Source organism: Balaenoptera acutorostrata, chromosome 19 (assembly GCF_949987535.1).
Source record: "Balaenoptera acutorostrata chromosome 19, mBalAcu1.1, whole genome shotgun sequence".
Lineage (NCBI taxonomy): Eukaryota > Metazoa > Chordata > Mammalia > Artiodactyla > Balaenopteridae > Balaenoptera > Balaenoptera acutorostrata.
Genome location: NC_080082.1, coordinates 13954131 through 13979932, shown reverse-complemented (window position 1 = coordinate 13979932; position 25802 = coordinate 13954131). Strand labels below are relative to the sequence as shown.

The 25802-nt window shown below is 53.2% G+C and overlaps 1 protein-coding gene and 1 non-coding gene across 3 annotated transcripts in view; both read left to right on the top strand.

The window, feature by feature from the left end:
* The window catches only part of VAC14 (VAC14 component of PIKFYVE complex), a 98744-nt gene that overhangs the window by 10936 nt on the left and 62006 nt on the right, over positions 1–25802 (top strand). For both annotated transcript variants that reach the window (XM_057534721.1, XM_057534722.1), the window contains exons 2-12: positions 1790–1940; positions 2247–2414; positions 3225–3287; positions 3827–3934; positions 4487–4596; positions 4880–4986; positions 5966–6100; positions 6568–6720; positions 12836–12899; positions 20544–20688; positions 20915–20980. In XM_057534721.1, the coding sequence (XP_057390704.1) occupies positions 1790–1940; positions 2247–2414; positions 3225–3287; positions 3827–3934; positions 4487–4596; positions 4880–4986; positions 5966–6100; positions 6568–6720; positions 12836–12899; positions 20544–20688; positions 20915–20980 (1270 nt within the window). The remainder of the gene's footprint in view (positions 1–1789; positions 1941–2246; positions 2415–3224; positions 3288–3826; positions 3935–4486; positions 4597–4879; positions 4987–5965; positions 6101–6567; positions 6721–12835; positions 12900–20543; positions 20689–20914; positions 20981–25802) is intronic.
* Positions 7713–7783, top strand: TRNAG-GCC (transfer RNA glycine (anticodon GCC)). Its single transcript has one exon. It is a non-coding gene; the product is annotated as a tRNA-Gly (tRNA).

Here is a 25802-nt window from a genome sequence, read left to right as displayed (position 1 = left end):
TGCCGTAGGCGAGCAGTGTACTTGCCGTGATGGGCACAGAGCAATTAGGCAATGAGTCCAGGCAGCTACTTTGAAAAGTCTTTGACCTCTAGGCCTCCCTCGTCACACCTTCAGCTGCTACACTGGTCCTAGTCCCTCTCACTTGATGATGGGACAGTCTCCCCGTTCCCATCCATCTCATGGCTTCTTAAAACACCCTTTCACCATCTCTTCAAAACCCGCAAACAGCTTCCCTGTTACCCATGATGTGAGATCCCTTCTCTTGAATCTGAGTTGCCAGGCCAGCTCATCCCAGTTGATTTCCTGCTGTTCTCTGGACCCCAGGCAAATTTGGCTATCTTTCTCTCCTTGCCTTTGCTTACACATTTCCTCCTGCCCGGAACACCTGTTTCCTTCTCTCAGGGTCCCTGCCTCCTCCGAGGTCCAGCTCAATTCCCACTCCTGGGAAGATGTCCCTGACCCCCAGGCCGCAGCTCCCCAATGGTTATCTGGGCCCCTCATGCCACAATTTGCCCACATGAGGCTTCTCACCGCAGAGACGCTGTGAGCCTCCGAAGGGCAGAGTGTCTTCACGTCCACTGGGCTCTGAAAGGAGACCCTGGTGCCTGACAGAGCTGGGCCTCCCTCTGCTCTCCTCCAGTCGGGCGGGGCCTCCCTCAGACCCCCTCTCCTTGCTAGCATCACCCCCCAGGTGGGCACCTTGCCGGCGTCTCTACCCTTCCTGCCCTCTCCCCTCTCCCTGCTGCTTCCCACTGCCTCAGCCATATTTCAGGCCCCCCTTCCTGACCCTGGTAGCTGCGGTGTTCTCCCTTGGAGATATTTCAGTCTCCTTCTGTCAAACCAGCCCACCCCCACCCAGGGCAGCCTCTCTGGTCAAAACATAGACATAAATATGTCACCCCATTGCTGGAAACCTTTCACCGGCTCCTCTTTTCCTTTAACTGTCCCCAGCCACCCCTTCCACACACCGGACTCCTCACCCTTCCCTAAATACACCGTGTCTTTTCAGGGCCCCCGCCTTTAGCCAGGCTCTTCCCTGTGCCTGAGGTTCCCTGCCTTCCTTTCTTTACCTGGAAAATGCCTGTTAATGGTACTAAGATCTGACTCAGAAGGCACCTCCCCGTCAGCCCAGGGACACTTCCCATGGCATTCTTTTTTTTTTTTTGCCTCTGGCCACGCCACACAGCTTGCAGGATCTAAGTTCCCCAACCAGGGATGGAACCCGCGCCCTCGGCAGTGAAAAACGCGTTGTCCTAACCACTGAACCACCAGGGAATTCCCATGCCCATGGCATTCTTGTTTCTGTGGTGTTGCTTGTGCCGTGTTGCTACGTGTGCTTGTTTGTGTGTGGCTCGTGCCTGTTGGACCTGGGCCGGGTTCAGCACCGTCCCTGGAAATGATGACACAGACACAGAGAACTGCTTGGGTGCATGAATGGAGGGCTGAGCAAGTGTTGAATGAAGACGGTGGATCATTGCAGTTTTGGGGCCCCAGCACAACGTTCATGTGCATTCTCTCAGATTCCCAGAAGTGAGATTGCTCACTGTTCTTCATTCTGTGGTAGATAAAGGGAAACGGAGACCCAGAAAAGGGAAAGGACCGTGACCCAGCCAACGCCTCCCAGTCAGCAGCAGAACTGGGAAAGCCCTGCCCCGAGATGCCTGACTCCCAGTTCCTCTTTCTAAACCGGTCATCTCCCTCCCTCACCCCAGCCCCGGGCCCCAGGCCGGCAGCCGCAGGAGCCGCCTGATGCCGCTGGTCCTGCAGCCCCTCTCTGCTCCCTCTCCAGGCTGGTCCGGGAGTTCGTGGCCCAGAACAACACCGTGCAGATCAAGCATGTGATCCAGACGCTGTCTCAGGAGTTTGCCCTGTCCCAGCACCCGCACAGCCGGAAAGGGGGCCTCATCGGCCTGGCCGCCTGCTCCATCGCGCTGGGCAAGGTGAGCTTTTCTCCTGGAGGGACGTACACACCAGCCAGGGCCTCGACCCTGACCCCCGAGCCCCAGCAGCGTGTTGCAGACTTGTGATTTCTTTATTGCCGTTCTCTCCATATCTCAGACCTCAAGGCTGGCTCTGCGGCCTTGCACCCTGGGTCCTGGGCGTGGCCCCTATCCCAGGAGGCTGACTTGCAAAGGGTCTTTTAGCCCAGCCCTCACTCGAGGGCCTGAGCGTCTCCAAGGGAGCCGAGGGCTGGGTCCCTGAGGTCTGACCCATTCTGAGCTGCCTCTGCTCCTGCCCCATCGCAGGACTCGGGGCTCTACCTGAAGGAGTTGATCGAGCCGGTGCTGACCTGCTTCAATGACGCTGACAGCAGACTGCGCTACTACGCGTGTGAGGCCCTCTACAACATCGTCAAGGTGGCCCGAGGCGCTGTGCTGCCCCACTTCAACGTGCTCTTTGACGGGCTGAGCAAGGTGACCGCTCCTCACTCGACTGGGCTGAGCTCGCCCGACACACCTGACTTGACCTTTCGGGACCTTGAGTGCTGGCCTCCCTTTTCCGAGATGCAAGGGGAGCAGATAAGCACATGCTACCAGGGGTGCTTGTTGTCTGTTCAATCTAATGATATATTTTTTAGATGGGCTTGTAAATATTTATGTTTGTTTTTCCCCCACACCTCTATTAATTTATTTTTAGTGCATTTTACAAAAGCATCAGTCCACCACAAATTGGAGGGGAAAAAAACAGTCTTTTGAGAGCACTGACCTCCCTTATAGAAGGTGAAGGTGGTGATTCGGTAGTACAGACTGTATTTCCCCTGCAAGGAGAGCGTAGCCCATAAGCTCTAGAAAAAGCTCTGCTTAGAAAGGCTTTGGGTTCCCTGATAGCTCATCAGCACCTCTCTCATCGTCATGGAGTTCTCCTCCCTGAAGTCGTTTCTAGAGAATCAGCCTCACAGCTGATCCGTCCCCTCCTCCAGGAGTGGAGACAGGACCCAGCATTGTAAGATTGGAAAGCCCTGAGGAAGGCCAGCGGGAAGCAACCACCTGACTGGTGGCAGCAGGTCCCGGCGGTCCCTGAGCAGAACGGGGGTCTGCCACCTCTCGGCGGCATTGCCAAGTTCCGCTTTACCCCCTTGCCTCCCCTGCCTGTCTTCCATCTGTGCACTGAAAGAGGTGCCCATGCGATGTTCAGGCTGTCCCAAGGCCTTTGCTGTGGGACTTCAGTGGATTCCTTGTCTTATATATTGACAGTGACCCTCTCTCCACCTCCATCTCTCATAGTTGGCTGCTGACCCAGACCCCAATGTGAAGAGCGGCTCTGAGCTCCTAGACCGCCTCTTAAAGGTACTTGTACTTGGTCCCCACTCTTATTTTTAGCATCTGTTTCTTCCATCTGTCTGTACAGCTTATAAATTCTATCATTGGAATGCTCTTCGTAATTTAAAAAAAATTTTTTTCATTTACATACAGTTAATGGAATAGTATACAGTTCTTTGATGAGAGTATAGAGTTATGTCAACAGCAGGATCAAAATACAGAACCATTCTGTCACCCCAATGTCCCCTCATGCTAGCCCCACCCTGCCCCGAGTGACAGGGGCAGCTTATGCTCAGCTCACCAGGGCATTCGATCCGGACCACAGAGATGCAGGGTTTTGCCTTTTGATTAGTTCTCTCGACCTTGATTCCTGCTTTCAGTGCATCCTTTTTGCTGGTCCTTCGGCCTGTGTGAGGAAGGGTGCTCCGGGGGCCTCTCCTGCCTGACTTGGGCTCCGTCATCTTCCTCTATGTCCGCCTGACCCCTGGAGCCAGCCCGGGCCAGGGATTCAGCCAGGTCAGGCAGCCCCGCCCCCAGCAGGCAGCTCTCATGCCTTTGACCCACAGGACATCGTGACGGAGAGCAACAAGTTCGACCTGGTGGGCTTCATCCCCTTGTTGCGGGAGAGGATTTATTCCAACAACCAGTACGCCCGGCAGTTCATCATCTCCTGGGTAAGGTCCGGCCCCGTGACACTCCTCCTCCAGCCATAACGAGCCTCTAGTTGAGTGAGGTCTGCCCTCTGGCTCACCTGGGCACTTCCTGTGGCTGCGGGGATGCCTGATTGTTATCCTTCTAGGAGCCGATGACACCAGATAATCCGAAAACATGTTTATTCAGCTCTGCCCCCAAAGCCCATCACGTTTGCCTCTGAAGAGGATGTGGTTCCTTCCTTGTCTCTGGAAACACCCAGATTTACCTTTGAAGCCAGCTGTGCTCCTCCAGCTGTCACTCCTCTTCTAGCCTTGCCCACCTTTCCCATGGGTTTCCTCCTGCACCTTCCGCCCCGCCCCTGGGCATCTGAACTGCCTTGGGGTTAAATTGCCGTCCCCTGCCCATTGAACAGAAACAACAGCTACTAGCACCCCCTCCCCCATGGGACACCTGCAGTGCCATGAAAAGATGCCTCAGCAGGGCCCCTTCTCACTGGCCAGTCGGAGGATGGGCGAGGAGATGCGGGTTCTCTGGCTGGTGACTTTCCCTGATGGTTTCCTCCCCTGGGGCAGATCCTGGTCCTGGAGTCCGTGCCAGACATTAACCTGCTGGATTATTTGCCAGAGATCCTGGATGGACTCTTCCAGATCCTGGGCGACAACGGCAAAGAGATTCGGAAAATGTGAGTGGAGGAGGGGAGGGACAGGCGGCTGCAGGGGCCCCTCGGCGAGAACGCGTACCCCACACCCAACCAACAGGCGGCGGCAGGAGAACACGAAATTCACCGTCCTCTTCCTGGCTCGTGTGCTTCCTGCTTTGAGGAGCTAGGAGATCATCCACCCCCAGCCTCTGAAAAAGGTCCATCTGACAAGCGTATCCCACAGAACACAGCAGAAATGGCACTGGTGGCGGCTCCTCTGGCTCTGGCTGCATGAGCTATTTCCTTTCTCTTTGCTCATTGGTAGGTGTGAGGTGGTCCTTGGAGAATTCTTGAAGGAAATTAAAAAGAACCCCTCCAGCGTTAAGTTTGCTGAGATGGCCAACATCCTGGTGATCCACTGCCAGACCACGGGTGAGTGTGTAAAGGCCCCAAGGCCACCACCACCTCTTCAGAAGCACCTTTCTGTCTCCCCATCTCAGAGAGAGTCCTCGTGGGAGTGTGAACCATTGTGACAGTGGGTCCTGGAGCGGTGGGTCCTTGTGGGAGAGATTCTGATTCTGTCAGCATGGAGGCCCTTTCACTTGGTCTGGCCCTAGAGGGGAGTCAGATCTGGAGGCCTTCTTGCTGGCAGGCTTGGCATTAGCACTGTGAATTGAAATGCTTGGAGATTGGGGTCGTGTATCTCTTTGCTTCTACTGAGTATCAAACCACCACAAAATGCAGTTACTTCACATAGCAGTCCCTTGCTATTGTCCTGAGTCTTCGGGTCAGTTGGGTGGCCCTGCTCCCCTGGGCCAGGCTCGGCTGGGCTCAGTCATTTGCCTACAGTCAACTGGAGGGTCGGCTGAGGTGTCACTCATGTCTGGCTGTTGCCAGCTGTCACCTGTGGCAACAGGAACAGTCGTTCCAGGTGTCTCATCGTCCAGTGGGCTAGCCCAGGTGCATTCATGTGGCATCAGTGGATTCCGAGAGACATGATAGACGTGAGCAAGGCCTCTAAGGCCTAGGCTTGAACCAGGCACACCACCATTTCTGCCACCTTCTCTTGGACAAAATAACAGGGCCAGCCCAGATACCAGGAGGGGGGAAGTAAACTCCAGCTCTTGATGAGAGAAGCCACAGAGCCCCATTATGGGGGAGTGGACACAGGAGGGACAGAGAATTGTGGCTACTCTTACAATCTGCCGCAGGATTGTAATTCCATGTCACCCTGGTACCGGTATGTTCCTTAGGAAGGGAAGAGCAAGGGCGAGAGTATTGGTGAGGCTAGAAGCTGTGCCAGCCCTCAGGTGCCCTCCAGTTCTCCAGTCCCATCTGTGGGCATGGTCGGTGGGAGGAGCACTCTGGCTGCTCATGCTGACCCCCTGGAACCCGCCCATTCCCCTTCCAGACGACCTGATCCAGCTGACAGCCATGTGCTGGATGCGGGAGTTCATCCAGCTGGCCGGCCGGGTGATGCTGCCCTACTCTTCTGGGATCCTGACCGCTGTCTTGCCCTGCCTGGCCTATGATGACCGCAAGAAGAGTATCCTTCACTCTGGAGAGAGGAAACAAGAGCAGCCCCAAAGGGGGCCATAAAGTTGCAGGACCCTGGAGTGGGGGATGGGGACTCCCTTAGGATCCATCATACCTCCACATTTCCCCAGGCATCGAAGCAGCAAGAGGTGGAGCTGAACATGGACAGGGAGAACCAGGGCAGCACCAGGGACATGGCGCTAATGCCGCCATCCCCAAACCTCACCTGGTTACTTACAGATCTGGAGAGGCTCTCCCAGGTCCCAAGGCGCCAAGTCTCTGAGCTCACACTGCCCCACGTTGGGTGGAAGAAATCCTGTTGATGAGAGGTCCACCAGGAAGGGCCCCTGTGAGGAGACATAGGAGCATCTTGCGGGGACCCCAGCGTGGCAGGGAGAACAGGGACTCAGTTCTGCCTGCCTGTCTGCCCACTAACATAGCCCTGGATCGGGCTGCTCCTTACATCAGTGGACTCAGGCATCAAGGAGGTGGCCAACGTGTGCAACCAGAGCCTGATGAAGCTGGTCACCCCCGAGGACGACGAGCCCGACGAGCCCAAGCCAGTGGTTCAGAAGCAGGCAGAGCCCAACCCTGATGACTCCTTGGCAAAGCAGGAGGGAACAGCCAGTGGTAAGTGGTCTCTGCCTCCTGCCCCTCACCTCCCAGGGAGGGCCACGGGGACCCAGAGGTTGTAGAACCTGACCTGGGGCCTCACTCAACCAGCCAGGGCTGCGTTCCATATCTTAACTCCTAATTCTAATAACAGCCCGGTGAGGTGGGAACTGCTGTTATCTTCATTCTGCAGATGGGTGCAGGGAAGATAAGTGCCACCACCAGCATCTGGCAGTCTGGCAGCTTTGAACCCTGGCAGTCTGCCTCCAGAACCCACAGCTCTTAACCCTTTCTGCCTCGAAGAGCATTAATGCTTTCTTTACTCTTTTTCTGGGTTCAGCTGTAGTCGATGTAGAAAGGTTTGGAGCATGGCAGGAGTATAGTCTGCAGGGTTCACTTGAGTCTTGGCGGTAGACATCCAGTGACTCGGAAGCTGGCTGCCTTTCCTGTGCCAGTCATTCTTAGGGTGGGAGGGTTAAGGAAGCTCCAGCTGTGGTTTATTTGGTCCTTGGGAATTCTGCTCTCCTTCAAACTCCTTTAACGTTGATGTCTTGTTTATCCTTAACATGAAGAAAACCACTTTTATGCTGATTGGAGTCTGGTGTTTGACTCTCTAAATGTTTTCTAGAAGTCTAGACTTTTCTAATCTCTTGGACCTCTGTAGTCACTGAGAGGTCACCAATCGGCTCTGGAGTGATGTTCTCCTTTCCAGAGTCAGCCAAAGAGTAAATTGATGCAGAAACTACTCCGATCTTTAAGGCTAACAGACTGAGGCCTGGAACCTGCCCCCCAGAAGCCAAAAGAATTTCTAAAGCCTTTTCCCCTGTTGCCTTTCATCAGAGCAGAATGTCAGGCATGTGTGCCCCAGTGGGCCTCCTCCCATGGATTTGGCCGGCAGAATGGAGCAGCATTCCATGCTGGACCATCTGAGGTGTCAGGTTACAGCCGTGCCAGTGCCACTGTGAGCCAGAGCAGCAAAACAGCTGCGGGCAGAGCAGCATTCAGCTGGAGCATTGGTGGTTCAGTGGTAGAATTCTCGCCTGCCACGCGGGAGGCCCGGGTTCGATTCCCGGCCAATGCAGCCCATTTAACCTTTTAGACAGTTTTCCTAAGCATTCCTAAAAACAGCTCCCGGCTCAGGAGAATCTTATCCTAAATCAGGATACATTCAGGCAGCTTGCCTTCAGATTTTACTGCCTCATAAACAGCACTTCAGCAGATGCAGAGCTCACTTTATAGTAGTTCCCAGAGATGGTCGCAGCTAATTCTGGGGCTCCACATCCACTCCAGACGCGCTCAGCTTGTAACTAACCACCACTTTACGAAGGTACCAGCAATCCAGGAGAGTCAGGATTTAGTTACTCAGTCCACGGGTTCATCCAGCCCTACTGCTTACTCTCACTCTGACTCTGCTCCACTCTTCCAGCCTGGCAAAGGCAGGAACCTCCTGTCTGGTTTCCCTCCTCTAGTGCCCCTGTCCCTGACTCAGCCTGTGTTGTGTGTCCCACAGCACACCACGCTCTCCACTGCACACCTCCGGGCAAGCCCCACAGTGAGGCCCGTCAGCCAAGCCCTCTGCATGTGAGCACACGCACACACACGCTTGCACATGCATGTGCTTCTCCCTCTCCCCTCACCACGAGGCTTCAGGCAGGGCAGGCCCTTGTTCGTGTCACACTGCTCCCAGCCCCCTCCACTTGCTCTGGCTCCCCCTTTGCCCTGCCACTTGGGGGGTCCACAGTGCAGTGTCCTTTCTCCGATTCTGAGTTCCTAGGCGCTTGATGCACCCTCCTAGTTCCCCTCCATGACGTTCCCTGATTGTCTCAGGTGTCACAAACTGGAGTCCACAGTCAGAACTGCCTGCCTGTGCATGCTGGCCCTGCTGACTTCACATCTGTTGCCCTTGGACAAGCCACTTGGCCTTTCTATGCCTCAGATTCCTTATTCATTGAATATGGCAACAATGATAACACTGAACCTATGTGTGGTTGTGAGTTTCGGAAATTTTTGCATGTAAAGCTCTTGGCACACGGCATAGGCCACACACTCCCAATAACAGGTGCTTTAGTGTCAAGTTGTTTTAATGTCTGTTTATAATGAGACCCACTACTTAGCAAGGTTGTCAGGGGCAGGGCTTTTGCTTGTCTTTTTATCATCAGCTTTGCCCAGGTGGTAATGGGCCCCTGATGAGTCCTAAATGAGGGATCAGAGAGGGTCAGGGATGGAAGTTTACGTGGTGAGTGAGGAGCAGATCTATAAATACAGTTTCCAGTGGAAGACCGGTGACCTCCGTGGGTGAGCATGAAATGGAATCCACCCATTTGCAAAGCTTTGATGGGACTGCGTGTATCTGCACCCTCCTTGGACACTGCAGACGCAAGTGAATCAGACCCAGGACCTGCCTGCAAGGAGTTCAGGGACAGATCCTCAGATGAGTGATCGTGTGACAGTGGACGTGGTCACAGAGGACTGGGGGCACCGGGCCGGGCTTCATGGAGGTTATTTGAACTGGATCTTTTCTTTCTCCTTCGCTTCCACTCTCCCCTAACCCCACCCTCATTTTTTACTGTGGTTATAAGAGAAATACACATTCCCTGGAGAGATTTTGGAAAAAACAGACATTCCTACTGGAAGAAGGTGGAGAGTAAATACATTAAATACATTAAATACGTTGTCTGGTAGATACCTTTGGCAGTGTGTATCATAACATTTAAGAATTTTTCCTTAGGAAATAAATATAAATGTGGGTCAGGTTTTTCATCTTAACAAATGTTACTTTACTGTCATAACAAGCCTCTGGTGCAGGCAGTGGCGTTAGCACATTATACAGGTGAGGAAATGGGGGCAAAGGCAAGTGACCTGCCAAAGGTCACACAGTGAATGAGTACGAAAGTCAGGCTCAGACCCAGGCCCAGGGCCTCCTGAGTCTGGGAACTGATACAAAAGGGCAACCAAAGATGCTCAGCTTGCCTGGGTATCCCAGAATTGCATAGTAAAACAGTGTCTCATTTTTACTCATCAACTTGGCAAACACTTAAAAGATTACTAATATACCAGTGTGAGGCTTTGGGTGGGTTGGGGGGATGACTGCTCAGGAGAACATTCCTAAAGGGCAGCTTGGCGACAGCTATTAAAGCAGCAGGTGTCTGACCCTCCACCTCAGCAGCCCCCTCTAATGGATCCTGGAGAAGTGCCCACACCCATGTGGAAGGACACAAGGGTGATATCTAAGACTGAAAATTAGGAAACAATTGAAGTTAATTTGAAGCCGGTTTCTGACATCCTATCATTTCATCTATAAATGCGTGTGTTTCCAAAAGGCAAGAGAGAGGGGGGCCACCAGCGGCAGGGAGCCCCAGTTGCTGCTCCCAGCTGGCCCGCCCAGGCTACCCCGCGTGTCCTCCTCACCTTTCCCCAGGCCTGTTCAGGTCGACAGCGGGCGGCTCAGCAGGCCCAGCTGGCGCCCACAGCTCCTCCTGCCCCCTCTGAGCTGTGCCCTGTCCCGCAGAGGGCCTCTGAGACCAGAGGGGACAGGCGGCAGCTCGGAGCTTTTCTGTTCAGCATGGAACTCAAGGCCCCCTTTACGGGGGGACTTCGGACATCCATTGTCTACAACTGGAGTTGCGCAGCTTGAGGACACAGTAGGAAGTGAAAAAGACAAGTTGCAGAAGATAGACTCTGATCCCATTTATGTTTACAAAAGAAAAAGTAAGACTGGGAAAAGACGAGAGGGACCCTTGCCTAACCAGTAAATTAGTGAGTTACCTGCCCATAAAGTAAGATTGAAGGTTAAAGAGAGAAGGCAGGGACTTCCCTGGTGGCACAGTGGTTAAGAATCCGCCTGCCAACGCAGGGAACACGGGTTCGAGCCCTCGTCCGGGAAGATCCCACATGCCACGGAGCAACTAAGCCTGTGCACCACAACTACTGAGCCTGTGCTCTAGGGCCTGTGAGCCACAACTACTGAGCCCACGTGCCACAACTACTGAAGCCCGCACGCCTCGAGCCTGTGCTCTGCAACAAGAAAAGCCACTGCAATGAGAAGCCCACGCACCGCAACGAAGAGTAGCCCCCGCTCGCCACAACTAGAAAAAGCCCGCTTGCAGCAACAAAGACCCAACGCAGCCAAATAAATAAATAAATAAATAAATAAATAAATAAATAAATGAGAGAGAAGGGGGCTTTGCTTTGTTGTGTTTGGAATTTTTAACATAAGACTATGTGTTACTTGTATAATTTAAAACTTTTAAGAGGCCAGGGCTGGTACCATTTGAAAAACAATATAAATGATAGTTTTAATGTGTAACCCACAGAATAAAATAAATATGTATGGGTCAATGATGTTATAAATGAATGAATGGATGGATGGATGAATAGATAGGTAAATGACGGAGAAGGGACAGCTCTTCTATATAGAAGAATTCCAGTTAATAAATGTAGAAGGAAAGAGGAATATAGAAAATCACCATTAGTCAAGCTCCATAGTACTAATTGTAGGCGACACCCACTGATGGACGATAAAAACAGCGGGGGAATGTTTGAGGGGAAAAAAAACTGGATATTTGTCTAGTCTTAAGTATCTTCCCCAAGATATTTATTCATTACCAAAAGAAAAATAGTAACTTTACAGGGGAGAAACCTGGTAGGCACTACCATAAATTGGGTGATACGGTTAACATCACCAGTAAAGAGAAAGATAGACATCATGTACCCCTGATCTGATGTACTGAGAAGGCACATCACTTCAGAAGTATTTTTCCAAAAATGCATAGCCTTAGCCTAGTCATGAGAAAACATGAGACAGGCCCAAATGGAGAGGTGTTCTACAGAGTAACTGACCAAGGGTTTCAAAAGCATGTTCATGAAAGACATGAAAAGACTGAGGAACTGTCACAGATTGGAGGGGACCAAGGAGACAGGAGAACTAAATGCAACGCGGGGTTCCGGATTCGATCCTGGAACAAAGGACATGAGCGGTGAAATTGGATTAGGTCTGTAGTTTAGTTAGTAATACTGTATCGATGCCACTTTTCTGGTTTGACAATTGAGCTATGGGTGTGTATAATACTAATATTAGGGGCAGCTAGATGAAGAATATCGAGAATTCTGTACTATTTTTGCAACTTTTCTGTAAATCTAAAATTATCTTAAAAGGTTTTTTTTTTTTTTTAATTTAAGAAAATGGCCATCACACCCTTGTCTCCTCTAGTCCTCAGCAACCTCTAATCTACTTTCTGTCTATATAGATCTGCCTATTCTAGACATTTCATATAAATGGGATCAAAATATGTGATCCTTTGTGACTGCTTTCTTTCATCTAGCATAATGTTTTCAAGGTTCATCCATGAAGCATGATCAGTACTTCCTTTTTATTGCCAAATAATAGCCCATTGTATGGCTCCAGCACATTTTGTTTATCCATTCATCATTTGATAGACATTTGGATTGTTTCCACTTAATGGCTGTTGTGAATAGTGCTGCTATGAACATGGTGTACAAGTCTTTGATGTGGACGTAAGTTTTCATTTCTCTAGGAGTGAACTGGCTGGGTCATATGGTAACTAACTGTCTGGAGCCTTTTGAGGAGCTGCTGGACTGTTTTTCCAAAGCAGCTGCACCATTTCACATTACCACCAGCAATGTATAAGGGTTCCAGCTTCTCCACAGCCTCACTGTCACTTGCTACTAATATCTGTCTTTTTTATTTTAGCCACCTGGTGGGTGTGAAATGGTATCTCATTGGGCTTTTGATTTACATTTCCCTGATGGCTTATGATGTTGAGTGTTCCAGAAGTCACTTTTAACATCCATGGCCCTTGAACCAGCAACGCCTTCTGAGATTTCCCAGATAGGTTCAGCCCTGGAGACTGCCTCCTTGTGAGATCACTGTGCCTAAAAACCTACAAGCATGGGTACTGTCCAAAAGCTTTGGGGAATGAGTAGGCATTGGGTCTTCAGGGCTCCAGAGTTACATCCCTTTCCAAGAGCCAGAATCAAGGTGTGGGGGACTAGAGGGTCTGTGTGTCCTTGTGGATGGATTTAGGAGGGACTTGGGTGGGTGACAGGGGTCTTGTTCATTCTAAAGACTCCAACAGCCTTTATCATGATGCCTTGTGCCTCCTTCTTTCCCCAGGAGGGCCCGATGGTTCTTGTGACTCCACCTTCAGTAGCGGCATCAGTGTCTTCACTCCAGCCGGGTAAGTGGTTTGTTCTGGCCAGAGCTGTTTGTGTAAAGTGAGCAACCTCGATCTTCCCTGGGTGCAAGAGACTGCAGCAAAGCCCTGAGGCAAACTTTGCTTGGGGCCGCTACTTGTGGGACACAGAAAGTGCCTGATGAGGGAGTCTGAAGGATACTAAGAAAGCCCACCCAACCCGATTCTGATGGACACATGGCCTCTTGGGAGGGATTAGAAGCTGTTTGAGGTGAGTAAATACAAGTTGTTAGAGCGTAGCTAATGCATGATGACTGCAGGGAGACACTTGCAGATGCCTTTGCCCAGCCCCTTTTGCTTGTCCAGGATAACACGAGGCTGATGAGACTGACCAGGGGAATGCCGTTCAAGGAGAGTCCAGAGCACAGGCAGGGAGGGTGCATAGGCTGGGATGCAGGAGCTGTCCTTTCCCAGGCGCCCAGGCCGGCTGTAATGGTGCAGCCTTCCACGTGGGGGCAGTGCAGGCTGTAATGGTGCAGCGACGTAATCCTCTTCCTTGCCAGCCCCTGCCATACTCTGCAGGATGATGACATTCCCCTGGGAGGGAATTATCACCATTCTGTCCCTGTCTGCGTCCCCTGGACTTGCCCCATGTCACTTTTTCCTTGGGCAGAATTGGCTGTGGGGCTGGAATAGATGGAGGTTCTCCTATAAGGGGTTTCTTCCCTCTGAATTCAACATTGAATGTGGACCCTGGGGGGACAGGTCACTCATGAAGAGAAAATATACACTCAACCCCAAGAGACTCTCTTCTCCTCAGACCCTTAGGATCTTTTCTCCTTTTATATCATTTTTTTATTCTTATCTCTGAGGACCTTGTGGGTGTTTTCAAAGTGAATACTGATTATAAATGTGGACTATTCCTAAGACCTCTCCCACATTGTTCAAGCAAGGCAATAAGCACTGTTCATTTATTGGTTTTTAGCTAGTCATCACACACGTCCAGAGCCTGTGTTCAGCCCTGCAGGTTCCAAGATAAAGATACGGCCCCTGAATGTGGTCCCTGATCTTGAGGTTCTCCAGTGGGGAGGCAGAGAAGTAAGCAGGAAGTTACTGGAAAGGGTAGTGATGGTTTTGCTGGGGGCTCAGACGGTGTTGGGGGCAAGCGTTGGCGCCCCCGCTGAGGCTCGCTGGAACACTGGCTGACAGCCATGAACGCTCGGGGAGGCCTTCCGGGGCCCGGCTGTGCCCAACACTTTGTGTTGCGTCATTAGGTTTTGCTGATGTTTAAATCCCGTGGGGTCAGTAGTAGCGTTATCTCCACTTACGGCTGAGGAGGGACAGGAGGTCGGGGCTGTTGTGTGGAGAATGGATTTAGGAGGGACTCGGGTGGGTGCAGACTGGTCAGGGGGCCACCGCCGCATCCCGGTCAGACGGGATAGAGGCTCAGACTGAAGAGGCAGCAGAATATGGAGGAAGTTGACAGATTTGAGATCTGTTTTGAAGGTAGAATTGACAGGATTTGCCGAGGGATGGGATGGCGTGAGAGGAGGAAAATGAGGGAAAGAAGAACTTCTAGATTTGGGGCTTGAGCCAGATCAGGGCATCCTGGTATCATTTCCCAAGCTGGGGCGGAAGGAGGAACGGATGTGTGAGCGGGCCCATCGAGAGCTGGGTTCAAGGCGGCTCTGAGTGTCCCCCAGGAGCGGTTAAGGAAGCAGGTTTGGATATTGGATTCCAGAACTCGGGGGAGAGGTCTGGATGGAGACGCAGGGGGACTGGCCTGTTCTGTAGAGGAATCGCTTTAGTTCTGAAGGTCCTGGGAGTGAGGGGGGCAGACCTGTGGTTTAGAAGCCCCTCTGGCAGCGCCGGGGAGGATCGATGAGGGAGGGGGCCAAAACGGGCAACAGAAGGGCCTGTTGCAGACTTGTCACTAACCTAGGCCACAGGGAGGTGATGATCATGCTCCCTGGGGGTTGGGGAGGTCCAGGAGGAGCAGAGACCAGACATAACCGACCACCCTGTGGAGGCGGGCACGACTCCGCTGCCTCACTTGGGAGGTGGTGGTCCGTTTGCCTAAAGGAGGCCTTGGTTCCTGTGCTGCAGCCGGGAACCACCTGGCTGGAACCAGTGCCTTGATTTATACCCGTCGTTCAGCAGCAAACACCAGTCCTATCTTTGAAATTAAAAAACCAAACAAGAACAAATTATCTAGTGCTTTGTTTCCCTTGAACGGAGGTTTCCTCGCGGCAGCTGCCGATCTGAGTCACTAGCTATGCCAGAGAGGAGGGCGGCCTTCAGAGTCGTGGAACCTGAGCCCGTCCCCCCACCCACTGGAGACGGCAGCTGAGGACAGGAGGGTGGGGTGCGTACTTCCGCCAGTTGGTGCTGCCAGAGGGGGACTGAGCTTGGGCAAGATGGCATCTTCCAGGGACACTGAGAAACAAAACCCACCCTGTGGTTTTCCAGATGCACCGCTCGCCCAGGGCACTGCCCGCGGGTGCCACTTTTACTAAGTTAAGGCCAGCCTAGGGCAGCGGGCCAACTGGGGTCCCCTCCCATGGCAAAGGAGCATCCCCCCCTGGCAGAACACTGTCAGCGAGGTGACACTCAATCTGATGAAAGCTCTGGGCCCTCTCCCTTATGCACAAAACTCTGAATACACTTTCAGGGGTTCAGGGATCTCCTCAAAGCCAATCCTTGCACCCCAGACTTTTTTTTTTAATCTTTAAATCCTCACTTGGACCTAAACACAGGGAGAGTAACTGCCAACCCAAGAGCGTAAGCCTCTTCTCCCTCCTCATGTCCCCTCTGTCCCAAGATGCTGAGAAAGCTCCACGCGGCCCCGGGTGAACAGTAGCCACAGGGGAGAGCCATCTGAATGAGCAGGGGCTACGAGGTCATTGTAGTGAGGAAGGGCTCCAGGTACCGGAGGTTGGGTTCCTCCACCCTCCAGGAGCACGAGAAATGCACACGAAGCTGGAAACCAGACTCCCTGGGAAGGCAGGGGAAGAGGGATGGAGGCAGCGTGCTTGCAGCTGAGGGAGGGGTTAAGGAAGAATAGTGTACACCTCTTTGTCTCTGTCCCTCCCCTTCCTTCTCTCCCTCTCTCCCTGTCTAATGCTGCTATGTGCACCAGGCACGTTCTTCATCACCGTGAATCCTCTGAGCCGTGGAATCCCACTGCCTGAGCGCACATCCTGACTTCACCATGCCTGGCGGTGGGGCCCTGGGCAAGCAGCGTAACCTCTCCCTGCCTCCGTTTCCTCATCTGTAAACTGGGTGTGATGATCTACTCACCCCATGGTGGTATGGAGCTTAAATGAGTTAAAGCATGTGAAGAACACAGAATGATGCCTAGCCCACAGAAGACACTTCACACACTTCAGCTACAATTACTATTACAAGAACCTTGTCATTATCCCCATTTTACAAGTAAGGATACGGGCCCAGAGAGGTTAACGTCTTGCCCAAAGTTGCTCAGCTAACTAGTGACCAGCTTGGAATTCAGGCTAGTAGGTCTGTCTGACTCCCAGGCCAACGCATTTGAGCTTCATTAGTCACAGTTGGAGAGTTGCAGGAGCTTTGCATGTTGGCCTGTGACCTGATACAGGAGCCCCAGACAGGTGTTGCCATGGGCATAAGCTTCTACTCTGAAGCCTTGGGCCTCGCTGAGGACCAGTGTCATCGGGGACATTTAGTACAGGTCTTCTGGTATAGCTGGCTGCATAAGGCAAGCAGAAAGATCTAGAAATCAGTGCTTCCCAACTTATAGCACCTGCTGATTGAAAGAATTAGTAAAGATCTTTTATAAAAAAACTTTGAATTCAGCAACAGTTCCGTTTTAGATTTACCTTTGTTCTAATTTGATTAGAGCTGTAACATATGAGTGCCATCAAGGGTTAGACATTACAGAAATAAAGTGCTGCTTCCCAGAGAGAAGCGCTGGATTTTATCACGAGGTATTAGAAGTATCAGAAGCTGTATTCAATAAATCGATATTTTAATAGCCACAGTAGCGCCATTCATTTAGAAGTCGTAGTACATATACTTGTAAGACCTTCATTATGAGATGCTTTATGAGAAAGCGCTCCGTGAAAATGGAGTTTTGGAGACACCTTGAAATAACTCAAAAGCCCTCAAGAGTGACTAGTCTAGACTTTTTGGAACCGGTGCAGAAATGTGTTTTAAACTGTGAATGAGCTCCGTTCTGTTCTTTCTGGGTAAGGTAAGCCAGGGCAGAGGGAACGCACCTCCGGCTGCAGCCCAGCAGCTCAGGAGCTGAGCACAGGGTGCGGCGTGCCCGCTCTAGGACGGGTCCGGGTTCCAGAGTCCCGGCTTCCCACAGAGCACGCGCGGAGCCCAGCACACAGCAGCCGACCCACCCGGCGTAGCAGCTGAGAGCTGCCCCCTCAGAGGCGGGCAGGATCATCTATCCTCCCTTTCCCTGGTGCCCTGGGCTATGCCTGCTTCCCATGGCCTTCACCTCCAGCCAGCCAAGGGAAGTGGGACCAGGGAGAGCATCTCCAGCTGAGGGAGTGAGTTCTCCATGCCTCATGGCCTCGGATAGGTCCCATACTGTCTCATCTGTGCATCAAAGGACTTTGATCATCTGTGCATCTGTGCATGGTTTATGTGAACCACGGGGCCTCTTTCAGCCATGAAGTTCTTGGTTGTTTGAAGCTGACCCATGCCTCACACCATCAGTCCAAAGGTACCCGTGTCTGGGGAGGGCTGCTGTGGGGAAAGTCAGAGACTGTTAGCACACAGAGTGCTGCCAGTTTACACACCGGCTCCATGAAATCCTTCCTTTGTTATTTGGCCCCAACACAGTGCCACCTGAGGGAGATGCCATAACGGGCATCGATTTCTGCCCTCAGTAGAGATGCTTAGCTGGCCAGGAGCATCTCGGGACCACTGTGAGTTAAGGAGCCCGGCTGGCCGAGCGACTGTCTAGCCTTGGCATCTTGGGATCCTATTTGGGCCACTTGGATTTGGAGCGCCCCCCGCAACAAGGATCAGCACCAGGCTTCCCCAGTGTCCTCTCGCGCACGGAAATGATGCTGCCGTGGACTCTCTAGAGTGCGGCCCATTAGGAGCCAGTGCCATGTGGTGGGGGAGGCCACTCTGGGCTCGGATGCTCGCGTTCAGATTGCCAGCTCCGCCGCTCCCCAGCTGTGTAACGTTGCTTAATGTCTCTGTGCTCTGATTCCCTCGTCTCCAGAATGGGAACAACATCGCTGCTGGCATAGGGCCCTTGAGGGAAGTAAATGCGGCTGTGCAGGTACAGAGCTCAGCATGATGCCTGGCACAGAGTATTTATCCAGAACATGAGTTATCATCGTTTTGAGTACCATCGCCATCATCACTGTTATCGAGCCGTGTGTCATCATGTCTCCCCTACCCCATCAAGGTTCATACACCCCACTGGGCCTGAACTGCAGGGTGGATGGGGGAGCTGGGTTTGGCACTGCCTTCCTCCCCACCAGCAGGACACAGCTGTGCTAGATCAGTGCAGCCCTGAGTCCCCCAGGCCTCCCTCCTGAGGGCTGTTTCAGCTAAGAATGTGGCAGCGACCTGCCAGACTTGGGGCACTCATAGCACCCTGGGCCCCACGTGGCAGCTCCTGCTGTGGAAAGGGACTTACTGCAGACCTTGGGTTCACGGGGTCAGGAAAGAGCAGGCAGGGAAGGGGCTTCCGTTCATTCCCCACTGCTTTCCGAGCTCGCTTTGTTAAGGCCTTGGGCTGCAGGTAGGCCTCTGAAGTGTCTCCAGCCATGGGTTCCTGCCCACCCAAGGAGAGGAGCTTACAGAGCACCCCAGAAGGAGCCCAGTAGGAGGCCAGTGCAATGGGGAAAAGAGGAACTTGGAGATTAGACAGTAAATCCTGGCCATCGGAGGAGGGAGAGGAGTGTCTAGGAAATTGTCAGAGAGGAAAAGAAAATGATTGGGAAGCCCTGGGATGGCCTGCCAGCCTGCCACTGCAGAGCCTGTCACACGTGCTGCCCAGCGTGTGCGCCGTGGTCCGTCTGAGCTGAGGGTGCTGAAGGCATGAAAGGCACGCTGGGTTTAAAAGACTCCGGACATAAAAAGAATATAATGTGCTTTATTACTAATCTATATATTGATATTTATATTGATTCTGTGTTGAAGTGACATTTGGGGTATATTGGGTTAATTACAATATATCATTTAAATTAATTTCACCTGTTTTCTTTCTACTTTTTAATATAAAACCAAAAAACATAAAATTCTATATGTGACTCGCATTATGTTTCTGTTGGACCGTGAGTGTGAGAGAGATTAAGAGATTGTCCAGGAGGCTGCATTTGCCACCCTGGACTTGTCTGTCTGTGGGGGAGTTTCCCCATCTGTCTTAGGCTACCAAAGAACCCAGATGCTTGAATATCCTCAGAAGACCCCAGAACTTTCAGACATATGGCTCTTGGGGAAATCTCAGTGGCAGCCCCACCCAGAGGCTCAGGTCTGCTGGGCCGTGTCACTCACACGCCCAGCGCCTCTAACCACCAGAGGATAAAAGTGCCCACTTGCAGCCCCGAAACGAGCACCATGGGGAATCATCAAACTATATTAAACAGCAGTTCCGTTTAGCACTTAACAGAGCTGAGATCATGCCCTTTAGGAATTCACTTCAAATGAGCTTCAGGAAGTCTGCAGGCGAATTGGGAAAGCACAGGCATCGAGTTCCTGATGCAAATGAATAATTGAGCAGCCTGGAAATACCACGAAAGGGAAAGGCCGTTTTGTACAGGCAAGCGATAGTGTCCCGCATCGGAGGGGAAAGGAGCCCCTCCCTGACATCCTAAGGCCCTCTGTCCTTGCCGTCCCCATCCCTGACAACCCTGGCCAATGCCTGGACACCATGCTTTGGGCAGAGGGCTAAGTGTCAGTGTCCCAGCAGCACCCAACCTTCCTGGGGCTGCTTGGCGGGACTTTTCTCTGCCTGGAGACCAGCAAGGCTTTGGGCCAGGGAAGCGGGGAGCCTGTGCCCCACCGGAGCAAAGCCATTCTGAACAAGCTCCATTCTGTAGGCTGAGGCTGTGTCACCTCTTCCCCGACTCAAACCAGAATGTTACAGCTTCACAGGCAACTCTCAAGGCCTCTCAACCAGGCCAGACGTGGTGCTGAGTGCCCTGGAGTGTGACGAGGTGAAGAGCCACGATCCCTGTCCTCACGGGAGAAGTGTTCTTTGGGTGCCTGGTGAAGGACCTGTTGGATTTAAGGGGTGTTACCGGGGCCATCCCCTGGACTCTCTGGACGTGGTGGTTTTGTTTTATCAACAAAGGGTCTGGACGTAATGCCCTGAGGGCGCTGAACAGCCTTTCAACCATGAGGTCTGCTAGGGCAGAGCTGGTTGACATCAGAGAGGTTTTCTCCGGTGCAAGCCTGCTAGCGCGGGAAAGAGGACAAGGGGAAGCGGGCGGCTGCCCAGCAGAATGGCTTTCCTCCCCAGACGTGGTTGTCGGAGCTCCCACCTTGGAGAGGGAGGAGGGGAGCGGAGGGAGAGAAGCCCTCTGCGCGCTCTGCGCGGTGTGTGCCATCTGCCACTGTCCCGGGGCAGCGGGCTGAGCGTGCGTTCCTCAGCGTGCGGGGCCAGGGTGCGGCCGCAGCTCTAGGGGAGGGCGCCTGATGGGCTTCAACCGGGCTCCTTCCTGGTCTCACCCACAGCACCGAGAGGGCCCCGGTCACCCTCCACCTCGACGGGATTGTGCAGGTGCTGAACTGCCACCTCAGCGACATGGCCATCGGGATGATGACCAGGATCGCTGTCCTCAAGTGGCTCTACCACCTCTACATCAAGACCCCCCGGAAGGTGAGCCCCCGGGCCCCTCAGCCCTCCAAGCCAGGGGGCTGCCTCTGGGTGGTTTTTGAGGGCCTGCCCGTGCTTGGTAGGATTTTGGTCGTTGCAGTTCTGGAGAAACCCTGACCAGGAGAGAAGTGGCAGATGCCTGAGGAGCCCTCGGTGTCTTGAGGGGGGTGTGGGAGGTGGTCCCTGCAGTGGGGGCGCTCACGTGGGTCCCTGCTTCTCTGCTCTCCAGATGTTCCGGCACACAGACAGCCTCTTCCCTATCCTACTCCAGACGCTATCAGATGAATCCGACGAGGTAGGTCACCAGTGTCCCTTCCTCTGTGCCCTGGCTGCCAGCCTGTCCTTTTGATGGGATTGTGTAGCTGAGGGGTGCTCATTTTGTTGTTGTTGTTCTCATAAATCAACACCCCTAAAATCACCCTATTCCTCCTACCTGGTGAGGTGCATCCATTAAGGGAAAAGCTGTTTACTGCCCTCAGCTTTGGAAATAAGGACTCTTTCTTTGTGGGCCCTTCTGAAGAGCGCGCTGGGTCAGGGCATTGGCGAGGAAACCAGTCCGGCGGGGAGCTCCTTGTCCCTGGAAGGCCGTGGAGAGTGGTGATGGGGAGCCCAAGGGCAAGGTCCAGCCCGCCTGGCTGCCCAAACTTGGGCAAGTCACTGCCCGGCTCCGCACCTCAGTTTCCTTCTCTGTCCGGCGGGGTAGTGACAGCACACGGGGCTGTGAGAACGAAATGACCCACGAAAAATGCCGGGTGCTGTGCTGGGCACCCGCTAAGCACTGAGGGAGCGTCAGTTGTGATTCATTCCAGCTGGACTCCATTTTGACCTCTAGGTTGAAATCGGACCCTGAAGCTTTGCGTTTGTTGGGGTCACCAAAAGTTAAAGGGAGAGGCTGGCCCTGTCCCAGGCAGCAGGAGTAACCCCAAGTGGGGGGGTCTCAGAGTGGGGCAGGGGGAGCAGGACCCTGCATCCGGCCATGTGGGGGAGGGGCCTCTCCAGCCTCACGCCTCTCCCCACGCCATTCCCGGCAGCGTTCTGTTCCGTGGACTTCCTCACCAGGACTCCCCTGCTTCCCAGCTAAGGGGCAGGATTTGTCGTTGGGTGTTGCCATTTGCCGGGGTAGCATCCCTTCCCTCCGCCAGTACCGCCAGTACCGGCTCCAGGCTGTGGGTTGGCCGCTGGCGGCCCACGCCGCCTTGACCCGCCCCTCTCCTCCCCTCTTCTTCCCTCCTCGGGGCTCCGGGCAGCTGTGGGCTCCGTGAGGCAGCAGGCTCGCGTGCACCTGCAGACCTCCCAGCTGCCCAGCAGGAACCAAGAGCAGACGGGCTGGAGCGGTGGGAGAAAGAGGGAGAGGGACGTGGCTCATGACTTCCCATGGCAGGAGGCACCTCGGTCCTTCCCGGGCTGGTACCAGGCTTGTGTGGAGCCCAGGGCAGCTGTCCTGCAGCCTGACTTTGCTTCCCTGAACCTGAGCTGGAGAGAGATGCAGACAGGCAGGTGTCCACCTCTGGGTCCTCTCAGGGTCTCTGCACTTCCAGAAAACCCAAAGCGGGTGGTCTGGGAGTCTGCCCGTGTCCCCTCCTGCCTGTCCACCACACACCCGCGTGTGCACACACACGCCAACCCCCTCTCTTTCCCCCACCACCGCGGCAGTGCGAGGCCCAGGTGGACATGGCCCAGTTCTGCCTGAGTTAGGACTGACTCACTGCACAGTCACGGCCCTCATTTCAATACAAAAAGGGAGAGAATAGCTTTGCTGATTGGTTCCTTCTCGAGGACTGCAGTGGAAGCAGCTGAGTTTTCAGTCCTTTAAATGGAGTTGTTTAAGCCCATCCAGCCTTCTTTGCTCGAGATTGGTCTTTGCGTGCGTGTGCATTTGAAGGGAGCCGGAGGAGACGCAGTCCATGAAACGGCTCTGTTCAGGTTGCGGCTGTGGGAGCTCGATTTGCTGAAGTGCCAGATGTTGTGGGGCTTTGGGGCCCGTCTTGTGGGCCTGCAGTGGGGAGAGGATTGCAGCTGCTCCTAGGGACAGTGACCGGAGGGGGGTGAGGCGGGAGGGTGCTCCTGGAACAGCCCTGAACGTCCCTGCTTTCCCATCTCTCCGGGGGAGGGATTTAGGGCCCTCAGTATCAGTGGCGAGTTGTGGTTTTGCCGCATCCTGGTTCTTCACCAGAATCACGTCCCAAATGGCCCCCGCCGAATCTGGTGACCATGAGAGGGTACAGTGTACTTGGCAGTGGAAATACAGCCATGAACAAGACAAAGTCCCTCTTCTCCTGGAGTGAGCTTCCTTTCCAGGGTATCTAGGAAGTGCTGTCTGTGAGAATTTCCCAGTATTTCCTGGGATCAGGCACAGCCCTGATCTCAGATTGGAGCTCCCTGGGGTGCAAGACTCTGTAAGGCCATCCAGTCAAGTTGGACCACAATCAGATTGGTGGGGAGAGGCCCCTTCCTAGGGAGGGCTTCACAGAGCCCCCTCGCCGATGGAATTTAACCGTGGCCCACCCTGCGCAGGGCCGTATATCCAGCCTGGGGCCTCAAGGCACAGGTTAGCCCATTTGTAACAGCTGACTTGTGTGAGGTCGTTACAGTGCCAGGAACTGTGCTTAGACCCCTTAGCTGTTGTATCTAGAGAAAGTTCAACAGTTCTGTGGGGGAAATACTGTTATCATTTCCATTTTGCAGTTCAGAAAACACGGCCGAGGGAGGTGAGGTTAAGCTGCACACAGCCATGGAGTGGTGGAGCCAAACTCAGAACCAGATCTGTTTGACTCCAAACCCCATCCTCTTAGTTGCTTAACCACCATGCCTGTGTTTCACCACCTGTGGCCCTGACCGCCCGCATCAGAACCCCAGCTCATGTTTAGTCGTATCGTCATCCCCATATGCCTTTTTCTCTTGTTCCACAAGTTCTTGAGAAGAGTTCTCTCAGTCTGGTGTGGAGAGGGGTGTGTGAATTCTGAAAAAGTTCTCCCTCAACCCCCTGACCCTTTGTCCACTTTTCTTATTGATCTACAGTAGCTCTTTTTATATCAGGGACATTCCATTTATCATGTTTGTTGCAAGTGTTTTTCTCTCCCAGGATGATTGTGATACACCCATGTGCCCATCACCCTTGGTGAGAGCCACTGGCCCCTGGGGGACAGAGTGTACCCAGGTGTTAATGATGCAAGAGCTGGGCACAGGGAGGGGCAGAGCCTCAGAGACCTAGCTCTGCCCCCCACCACCATGCTCCACAGTCCCCTTGGCACGTGGCCTCACTGGGGTGTCTTGTGTGCCATTGTTTCTCTGTCCGCCTCCCCTTCCCCCCGCTCCAGTGACAGCTTGGTAGTCCACACCCGTCTGGCATCCTCAGGTTGTCTCTGCTTTTCCTTATTCAGGATAAGCGGCTGTTTCCTCAGTACCGCCTGCTTCTTGCAGACTTTATCTGAAAATCCCTTTTGTCAGAAAGAATTTGCAGGTGTCAAATTAATATTCTTGGCACTAGAGTAGAAATCCTCCGGTTAGCTGGAGATCCAATGACTTGTTTTTAAGCGAAAATGCAACCCCGATTCAACAGTGCAGAATGCGTGGCACGTGCACAGAGCTTCCTGCTGGACCCTGGTGGGAGGCGGGGCTGCTTCTTCCCCTGCCCGGAAGATGCCAGTTGTCGGCTGCCTCCCGAGCCTGCAGCTGCCGGGGCGGGCTCTGCCCGTGAGCCCGCAGAGGACAGGTCTTCTCCATGTTCCTGATGGTGCGGCTGGCTCAGTTGCAGGGGGGTGGGGGGAGGGGGTGGCTCGGTGATTCTTTATCCTCATCTTACTCTCAAGCACAACTGCCTCCTAACCGGAATTTAAAATCCTCAGCGGGTGGGGGGAGGACTTCCCTGGCAGTCCAGTGGCTAAGACTCCTCACTTCCACTGCAGGGGCTGTGGGTTCGATCCCTGGTCAGGGAACTAAGATGCCATGCGGCACAGCCAAAAAGAAAAAAAAACAAATCCTCAGGGGGTAATGGTGGGTACGTGTCACTATACATGTGTCCAAACCCACAGAATGTAGAACACCATGAGTGGACCCTCATGTCAGCTATGGACTTCGGGGGATAACCATGTGTCAGCGTAGGTTCATCGACTGTAACAGATGCTCTGCCGTGGTGAGGAAGACTGATGGGGGGGGGGGCTGTGCGCGTGCAGGGGCAGGAGGTACGTGGGAAATCTCTGTACCTTCTGCTCCATACTGCTGTGAACCTAAAACTTCTCAAAAAAATAAAATCTATTTTAAAGAAAGAAACATGGAGAATTAAAAATAAAAAGTCTCAGTCTCAGAAGAGACCTGGGAGGATGTCTGGTGCCCCTCCAAGGGAACGTAGCGTCCCAGACAGCCAGCCACCAGACCTGAGCTTGAATCGCAGGAGCTCTAACCCCTCCTCACCATGGACCACGGGCCAGAGCCTAACCGCTCCAACCTGTGCAAAGGGCCAGTGCTGTCTGCACATGCCTCGTAGACCACTGTTTAAAGGGGCAGAGCAAAGCTCCTGATCTGATCCTGGCCCTTCCTAACAACCTGGGCATCACCCCACGTTCTTTAGGGGGAAATTGGCATTTCGCTCTGTTGAACTCTTCTGCCCAGGAGCAGGGCCTGTCCCCATTTGGGTCATCTTGTAAAGCTTCGAGGTCCTTTTTGTAGGTCTTATTCATTATGAAGTTTACTCTCAGTATTTAAAATTTTGTTGTGACTTTGAGGGGCATTCCTTTCCGGTAATATTTTTTTTCCCGAGTGACAGTGCAGCCCGGTGGCCAGGCTGTCCAGGAGTCTGGTCCTGGCTCTGCCACTTAATAGTTGGTTGGGGGATTCGCTGGCAGTCCAGTGGTTAGGACTCCGCGCTTCCACTGTAGGGGGCACGGGTTCTATCCCTAGTCAGGAACTAAGATCCCCCATGCTGCATGGCGGGGCCAAAAAAAAAAAAAAAAGTTGGTTGCCCTTGAGCAAATTACATGGCCTCTCTGAGCCCGCTTTTCTTATCTGAAAACCGAAAGTAATGGTGGAACCACCCACTCAGGTTGTTGTGAGAATTAAACGAGATCGAGAATGTCAAACGCTCAGCACAGGGCGCAGCACATGTAAACACGTGGTAAACG